Source organism: Trachinotus anak, unplaced genomic scaffold, assembly GCF_046630095.1.
Source record: "Trachinotus anak isolate AG129_WGS33_773 ecotype Australia unplaced genomic scaffold, CSIRO_AGI_Tana_v1 ptg000038l, whole genome shotgun sequence".
NCBI classification, from domain to species: Eukaryota; Metazoa; Chordata; class Actinopteri; order Carangiformes; family Carangidae; genus Trachinotus; species Trachinotus anak.
In genome coordinates this window covers 134,332-142,819 of record NW_027273889.1, presented here as the reverse complement: position 1 = coordinate 142,819, position 8,488 = coordinate 134,332, and the positions used below count along the sequence as shown (strand labels likewise).

Genomic DNA, 8,488 nt, shown 5'->3' with positions numbered 1-8,488 from the left:
GTTGCACTCTCACTGCGCACGTGCACACACAAAGACACCCACACACAGAAACAGGGAGGTCAAAGGTCAAACATCACTTGTTTTTATTCCAGAGAAAGCTGGCAGCTGATTGGTCAGCTCAACAGAAAAAGTCAAACATACAGTCACATGATCCAAACAACCATCCAATGGGCCAATGGGAGGGGAGCATAGTTACCATGGCAGCAAGGAGGAGCTGCAGGTTTAAAGTGACAGAGTGACAGTTTAACGTCTCAGAGACTGTTAGCACTTATAGCACTGTTAGCATTCTTCATTCAAACCAATGGGCTGTGTTAGCTTCAAGCTAACCTCTGCTGTCAAAAGAAACAGAACATTAATGTGGAATAATATTTATTTATTTAGGCTCTTTAAGGCTCCTGATCACTGATCAATGGTTGTGATTATCAGTTTGGAGGTTCAATCTGATGTTTGCATAGATACTGAACATGACGATAGTGCAAGAAAACAGCTGCTGACAGATCAATACTCTGAAGGTAAACATAAGGAAGCACTGAACTCTGGTTTTCGACTGACAGATGAAATGATGTGCACGTGAGGAGGAGCTGAATCCAGAGTCCAAACATCAGCTCAGGTTCATGAGGTTGAGTGTAAATCTACCACACCCAACCAGAGGGCAAAGGTCAGATGTCATGCCCTGAGTAACGCCGATGGGAATCCACAGGGTTTCATGACGTCAAAGTTTCTGAGACAAGTGAGTTTTTAGGCTCATTCTCATGTTTTTCAGTCCAAATATCTTTACATGTTGTTTTTAGGCGGGAAAATGTGGATCACACTGTGGCTGAATTAATAAACAAAAGTTTTGTTCTTACTGTTACGGGTTTGGTTGGTAGACATTAAATGTCTTGTGGGAAGGACCTGTGAGGACATATCCTATTGCTAATCAGATATTTGTAAACCTCTTAATCTGAAGTGTCACTAACCTGTGATAAAGACCTCAGACAGGTGTGATATGAGGAGGTCATGGGCCCTGACCTCAGACCAGAGGCTGCTCTCTCTCTTTGTTGTAATGAAACAGGTCTGGACTCACTGGTCTTTAAGATCCTGTTCAGGTAAAAACTCAGATCAGCGGCTGCTCTAATTTCCTCTGACCATGCCCACTCTATGATGTCACAAAAGGTGTAGAGAAACACTTGCTGTGACAGCAGTGACAGGGGTGTGGTCAGTAATAAAACCCAAACCATTACAGATGTTGACTCTGCTTTAAATGAAGGGCTTCATATTCAGCTCAGCACAGACTGAACATGGAAGAAGTCACAGGTAGAGCAGTGAGGACAGGTAGGGCAGCGTGCTGTTTGACAGCTGGGGGGCGCTACAGGGAACTACCGGAGCCTCTGACTGTTTAACAACCAGAGACGATTGAGAAGAAATGTTTGGTTTGACAGAGCAGAGAGACTCTACTGTCAGTCTGACGACTCAGAGCTGAGCACTATTCATATACAACTAATGAGTGTGTGTCTGTGTGTGTGTGTGTGTGTGAGAGCGTGTCTGTGTGAGAGTGTGCATGGTCTTTGGCTGTAGTTAATCATCTAACTACTGTTTTTACTGGATCATGATCAGCTTTGATACCTGATTCCTCCAAACTCACCTGAAAACCAACTGAGGTTTGCGGGGACGTATGTGTGACAGAGGTTTGTGGGGACATGTCTGACACAGGTTTACAGAGATGTGTATAGAACAGGGTTTTGTTGAAACATATGTTTGATCTTCTGATCTTTATAGAGACACAAACTAGAGTGTAACTCTTACCCTTAGGTGAGAGAACACTTAACTAGGCAGTACAAGACTGAAACTATCATCGTCTTGTTGCCTTTGAACAACAGGATGGATAATTTAGGAAATGTGTTTAGATTAAAGTTTATGAGAAAAAACACTTCATGGTTTGTATTGTAAAAAAAAAAGACCTGGCCTGAAAAATATGAATATCAGATCAGGTGGTCAGTCAGCTGGACTGTTGTCATGGACACAGTAACTCCTATCACTTGTGAGGAGCTTTGAGTGGTTTCAACCAGTCAGCAGACAGACTTAACTGGGAGCTGATCAGGAGTGAATGGAGGAAAAGGAATCAAAGCTTCACTGGGCATCTAAACCCTGTTTCTCTGTGAATGTCCTAATATGGTGTTGTCCCCTCCCACTCCAACAGGTACTGGACTGTCCCCTGAGGAGTGATACGTCGAGCCAACACCTGGTACCTCTCACCATTGGTCAGTCTGCCTGCCACTCCAAAATATGAGGAGATGGAGGAATGGAGATGGGAGGAGTCGGAGGGAAGCTGGGAGGGGTCAGAAAGGAAGTGGGAGGAGTCTGATGACAAGTGAGTGTGGTTAGTAGCTTCACGGTTCTCCAGGATCCCAGAAAGCTCCTCCCCTCCAAGCTCCTCCCCTGCCTCACGATTGGCCCACTGGCTATAGCTGTTGCTGGGTAACTTCCTCTTCCTGCTGCCCACCCTCCTCCTGAGTACACAGAAGTCAAAGGTCAGAGGTCAAAAGGTCTACAGTGTAATTAATTCTGATCCAGATTTGAAGCTTTTATTAAACATGGCAGAAGAAAAGTCACAACTCGTATTCGAAGATGTTCACTGAAAACAGGAAATGATCATCATGATGTCAGAGCTGGTTAGTTACTGCTGGTTACCTGAAGTGGTAGGAGGCGCTGGTCGTAGCAGAACCTGAGGTGGAGGCATCAGTGGAGTCCTGATCAATACTGACTGTTCTGCTGGAAGTACTGAGGAGGACAATCAGACGGTGTTATCATGCCGATGAGCTGAATATTGATTATTGGTGGATCTGGTGTATTAATCAGTCTCACCTCTTGAGGCTCTGCAGTTCATCCAGGGTGAAGTCAAAGATGTTGGCCATGTGATGGTTGGATGTCCAGCTGCAGGACAACTCGTTCTACAAACATCCACAGAAACATTAACCTCGAAAGTGACAACACATCAGGAAACTCAACAATCCGAGAAGGAGAGTCATACGTTTGGAATGGCGTCTTCTAGCAGCCACTTGGACTTCCTCCTCTTCCTCTCAGCTGAAGCACTGAACACACAAACACAGCATGTTGGTGTGACTGTGGCTCAGGTGAAACTCACCTGAACTGACAAACAGTCACCAGGTAAATGACGAGAACTACCTGTTTTTGACTACGCCCTTCTTTCGGCCCCGCCCCCCATCATTCTGAGCGCGCTCAGGGAAGAGCTTGGAGGGGGGGTTGGGAGGAACTCTGGTCCTCAGGCGAAAGATGCACTTCCTCTTCTTTATCTCCTTCCCACACAGGAACCTGAACACAGACGTATGTGATGAACACACCTGAGTGTGGTGATGGTCAATCCGTGTATCATTCATTCATTTGTTTTTCAAAATAAAACCAAAAATAAGAAAACGAAAAAACAACTCTGTTTCTCTGTATTAGTTTCCCATACTAAAATGAAAAAATGGATAACGACTCATTTTTTCGTTTTCTTATTTTTGGTTTTATTTTGAAAAATGAATGAATGAATGATACACGGATTCTGGTGGACAGGTGTACAGACTGAAGGTGAGTGACGGTCTTACTTGCTCTTGTATTTGTTCAGAGCATCCAGCAGGTGCTGCCCCCTCTCTGCTGGAGGTGTGTTTGACAGCTACACAACAAACAGACAACAAACAAACAAACAAACACTTAAGTCCCAGTTTATTTACATACAATCTAGTCCATTAACACAGTCTAGTCCAGGTCAAGATTTGTACAGTCCAGTCCAGGTCTAGTGCAGGTCGTTACCTTTCCGAGCTGTAAATGTTCCCAGTTTGCAGAGACAAAGGCTAGGATCTCGTCCAGCTCAAAGTACTTCTTTTTGCTGCTGACCGACAGGTTGTAGAGAACCAGGTGAACCAGATCGACCCACCTCAGAGACAGACGGCGGACGTACTCTGATCCTTTATTACACACCGCACACAGGAAGAGGTAGAACCTGAGGAGGAGATCAGGAATATGGAGAAGCTGTCTCCGGACATACAGAGGAGTAAACAGGAGTAAACAGGAGTAAACAGAGGAGTAAGTAGAGGAGTCACCTGTCTCCAAACATCATGGACTCCTGCAGACACTGGGTGCAGGCTTCGTGGAACCACTGCTGACACCTGAAGCACTGCAGCATCTTCAGGTACCACCTACAAACACACATGTAGTTTAACACTGAACACCTGGACTATATTGAGTCACAGTGGGTGACTGTCACTGATTGGTCGTTCTTACTCTCCAGGGCCTCCACAGTAACAGTAACACTGCTGCTGATTGGTCCGGTGCTGGGAGTCCCAGTCCAGAGAGTCCAGGTCGTACAGTAACACCTGCTTCATGGCAGACAGAGCTTTGGCTATAGGACCTTTCTTCAGAGCACCCCCTTTCTGTGGGGAGGACAGACAGACAGGCAGAGAGAGGGGCAGACAGATAGAAAGAGAGATAGACAAACAGGAGATCAGACAGTTTCTCTGTGCCTGTATCCAGGCTCTGATGAAAGTGATGTTGTCCCTGGGATAAATTAGTGATTTTGGTCTAAACAAATAAATCTAACGTCTGTGTGTCTACAGTTTCTACTGTGTCTACCGTGTCTGCTGTGTCTACAGTTTCTTGTGTGTCTACTGCTCTCCCCTGCAGAGTTTACACTGTTTACAGGTGTAGAATTTACAGTATTTACAGTTGCAGTGTTTACAGGTGCAGTGTTTATGGTGCAGTGTTTACAGATGCAGAGTTTACAGTGTTTACAGGTGTAGTGTTTACAGTATTTACAGTTGCAGTGTTTATGGTGCAGTGTTTACAGATGCAGAGTTTACAGTGTTTACAGGTGTAGTGTTTACAGTGTTTACAAGTGCAGTGTTTACAGGTATAGTGTTTACTGTGTTTACAGGTGCAGCATTTACAGATGCAGAGTTCACAGTGTTTACAGGTGCAGAGTTTATAGTGTTTACAGGTGTAGTGTTTTCAGTGTTTACAAGTGACGGACTGACTGAGTGAAACAGACTGAATGTATTGTTTTCTTCTCACCTCTGATTGAATTTCAAACTGTTGTTGAAATGAGGGAAAATTTAAACATTCAAACTGTTCAGGTTTAAGGTTCACTGATTTTAATCTGAAGGATCTGAGTATGTGATCAGCTGAGCTGATCAATAACTGCAGGAGGACAGCAGTGAGACCAGTCCTCACCTACTGCAGCACAAGAGTCACCTGTACAACCCATCTGACTGAAGGCTGTCCACCTACACTGCAGACCTGGTGATTGTGTTCAAATCAGTGTCTCAACTCAAACAACTTCCTGGTGGTTTGGCGGGAAAAAACTTTTAATGTGAAGCAGCAAAAGGAAATGGTGAGTCAGCAAGAGTTTCAATACAGCTGAGTCATCAGGAAACCTCCAGACCACAGTCAGTTACACACACACACACACACACACACACACACACACACACACACACACACACACACACACACACACACACACACACACACACACGTGTTAAACCATCAGACCTGAGACACAGGTGTGGTTCAAGTGTTGTGGTTCAACACCTGTTCACAGTGCAGGTGTGACAAAGACTGAACCAAACTGACACTGGTTAACTGTGTGTGTTTGTTACAGTGTGTTTTAGTGTGTGTTTATTACAGTGTGTGTTTGTAACAGTGTGTGTTTGTTACAATGTGTGTTTATTACTGTGTGTTTGTTAGTGTGTGTTACAGTGTGTTTATTACAGTGTGTGTTTGTTAGTGTGTGTTTGTTACTGTCTGTGTTTATTTGTGTGTGTTTGTTACAGTGTTTGTTACAGTGTATGTTTGTTAATGTGTGTTTGTTACAGTGTGTGTTTATTACAGTGTGTGTTCGTTACATTATTTGGTAGAGTGTGTTTAGTACTGTGTGTTTGTTACAGTGTTTGTAACAGTGTGTTTGTTACAGTGTGTGTTTATTACAGTGTGTGTTCGCTACAGTGTTTGTAACAGTGTGTTTGTTACAGTGTGTGTTTATTACAGTGTGTGTTCGCTACAGTGTTTGTAACAGTGTGTTTGTTACAGTGTGCGTTTATACCCTGACAGCCAGAGCAAAGACACAGCGTCTACAGAACCAGGGACTGAGACTGTTGCTGCCCTCTACAGGAGGAACATGACACTGCTGATGGAAACCTGAGAGACAGATAGGGAGAGAGAGAGACAGACAGTTATTGATGTCAGCTGTAGTTCATTGTGTCTCAGCTGTGATAAAGTTTCTACAGGTTCAGTTCAGACTGATTAATTTGTGTTGACAACATCAACACATCAACACAACATTGACTGACACTGATTTTATTAATCACTATGCATTTCAGATGAAGTCTCCTGTGAGCAGTGATGCACTCAGGTCACTGAACTCACCGCAGCCCTGAGACCGCCCCCTATAGGCTGAGAGGTTCATTACACTTCTGTCTGCTGAAGGAGGCAACAGAGGAAGCGTTGAAGCTCCTTCCTCAGGACCCAAAGAAGTGGACACTTCAGGGACCACAGGTCTCAGTGAAACCTGTCTGTCTCACCTGCCTGTCTCACTCACCGATGCCACACTTTCCACAGATGAGGATCTGGTTGTTTTGATTTGATTGGTTGTCAGAGTTTGGCTCCGCCTCCCGACACATGGAACAGCGAGGCTCCTCCCCTGGCACGCCAGCTGCAACATAATTGGCCAAAAAATTGTGATTGACAGGGAGAGCAAAGAGAGAGAGTCAGACAGACAAGAAACATGATGGTGAGACACATTTGTCATTTTAGTCTCTTTGCCTGTCTCTCTCCATCTCTGTGTCTTTCTGTCTGTTTGTCTCTCTGTCTTTATCTGCCTGTCTCTCACCATGTTGGATGTCTTTCCAGAGGACCCAGAACTTGGAGTTGTCCTCAAACGTGACGAAGCAGCTCTGCCTGGGGGGGCTCACCTGTCCACCAATCACAGTGCAGAGATTTAAAACAAGCACCAATCAGAACACAGAGATGTGTGTAGTTTGTGTGTGTTTATATCTTTAGTGTGTTACCCTCTGTATCTTGCCCAGATAGTAGAGTCCATCTGACCAATGACAGAGGACGAACTGTCCCACACTCAGACTGCACTCCACCCCCTCCTCTTCATCCACGCCCCGCCCTCTCCTGGATACCCCGCCCCCCGGAGACACTTGAGGCTCCAGACCACAGAAGGCTTCAACCAGGTCCTCAAACATCCTACAAAGAGACAGACAGGTGGTCAGAAAGACAGTCAGTTAGACAGGTAGGTAGACAGTCAGACAGACAGGTGTAAGACAGACAGACAGACAGTCACACAAACAGGGTGTTAGACAGTCAGTCACACAGGTGTAAGACAAACAGTCAGAGAGACAGGTAGGTCAGTTAGACAGACAGGTGGTCAGACAGGTATTAGACAGTCAGACAGACAGGTGTAAGACAGACAGTCAGAGAGACAGGTAGGTCAGTTAGACAAACAGGTAGTCAGACAGACAGACAGGTGTAAGACAGTCACACAGACAGGTAGTCAGACAGACAGGTTGTGGCAGTGAGTCATTCCTTCACTGTCAGGGGATTTTGACTGTGGCGCATGCTCAGTGTGTCGTCCAATCAGCGCTGACAGACTGTTAACTAATGAATTAACTATCATTAACTAAACAACCGCAACTGACCTGGTCAGAGCCTTTGAAGGGACTGAGCAGATAACTTACTAACTTGGTTAGTTACAGTTAGTTCACTGAAATCACAGGCTGTAACACACACACACACACACACACACACCCGGTTAGCTGGGTGTAACGGCTGTCCGGTAACTGAACGGTAATAACGGGGTTCACTTTGCCGTTAACCGTGAATCTACGTCATTACCCTACAGTTGACGGACGGGACAGCGGGTCTACAGACAGCCTGACCCGGGTTAAACTAACGGCAGAGAGAGCTGTCTTACCTCCTCTGGTCCGGTCCACGTCGTCCGGTTCTCTGGTCCTCCGGTGCTCTGACCCGCAGACGGATAGAGACAGACAGGCTGTTGTTGACAGACAGACAGGCGGTCTGTGTCTCTGTGTCCTCGGTGTCTCTGTCTCGTTTTCGTGGCGCTAAACTTCAAACTTCCACCGTCGCCATTTTTTCACTTTTCCCGCGAATCACAGAGGGAGGTTTTCATCATTTACATAAGCTTCATCATTACCGTCGTCATCATCATCGTCACACGGGAAGTGCCGCCCCATTCAGAACTCCATTCACTTTTTCACAGATTTTAAACTCGGAAATGCTCCGTCACTCACTTTAGAATACAATATAATCAGGTGAATGAATGATCTTCTTCTTTGATGAGATCATGAGATATCGATCATCAATTAGCTTTTCTTGTCTGATGGTTTAAACCAAACGGTCATTATGTTTTAGGATGGATGTGATTTAAAATATATTTCAGTTATCAAGACAAAACCTTAAACACTTTTCAAACATTGGAACAATGTTT

The 8,488-nt window shown here is 45.1% G+C and overlaps 1 protein-coding gene across 2 annotated transcripts; it reads right to left on the bottom strand.

Moving 5' to 3' along the window:
• Positions 1 to 66: 66 nt before the first annotated feature.
• Positions 67 to 8,420, bottom strand: phf19 (PHD finger protein 19). 2 transcript variants are annotated; one of them, XM_071472394.1, is made up of 15 exons: positions 7,955 to 8,420; positions 7,044 to 7,227; positions 6,866 to 6,947; positions 6,575 to 6,688; positions 6,080 to 6,174; positions 4,264 to 4,412; positions 4,083 to 4,178; positions 3,793 to 3,982; positions 3,588 to 3,655; positions 3,166 to 3,312; positions 3,011 to 3,071; positions 2,845 to 2,930; positions 2,671 to 2,760; positions 2,236 to 2,489; positions 67 to 214 (listed from the first exon to the last, which is right to left on the bottom strand). In XM_071472394.1, the coding sequence occupies exons 2-15, from the start codon at positions 7,224 to 7,226 to the stop codon at positions 144 to 146; spliced, it is 1,686 nt and encodes a 561-aa protein (XP_071328495.1). In that variant the 5' UTR covers position 7,227; positions 7,955 to 8,420; the 3' UTR covers positions 67 to 143. The 2 variants fall into 2 exon arrangements, with proteins under 2 accessions (XP_071328495.1, XP_071328494.1); XM_071472393.1 differs by having other exon boundaries at positions 67 to 2,489; positions 7,955 to 8,416.
• Between the last annotated feature and the right edge of the window lie 68 nt (positions 8,421 to 8,488).

Coding starts and splice junctions, on each gene's coding strand:
- phf19 (XM_071472393.1), bottom strand. CDS start 7,226: ATGTTTGAGGACCTGGTTGAAGCCTTCTGTGGTCTGGAGCCTCAAGTG. Junction 6,948..7,043: donor ATCTGGGCAAGATACAGAGG/GTAACACACTAA, acceptor ATTGGTGGACAG/GTGAGCCCCCCCAGGCAGAG. Junction 6,689..6,865: donor CTGGAAAGACATCCAACATG/GTGAGAGACAGG, acceptor ATTATGTTGCAG/CTGGCGTGCCAGGGGAGGAG.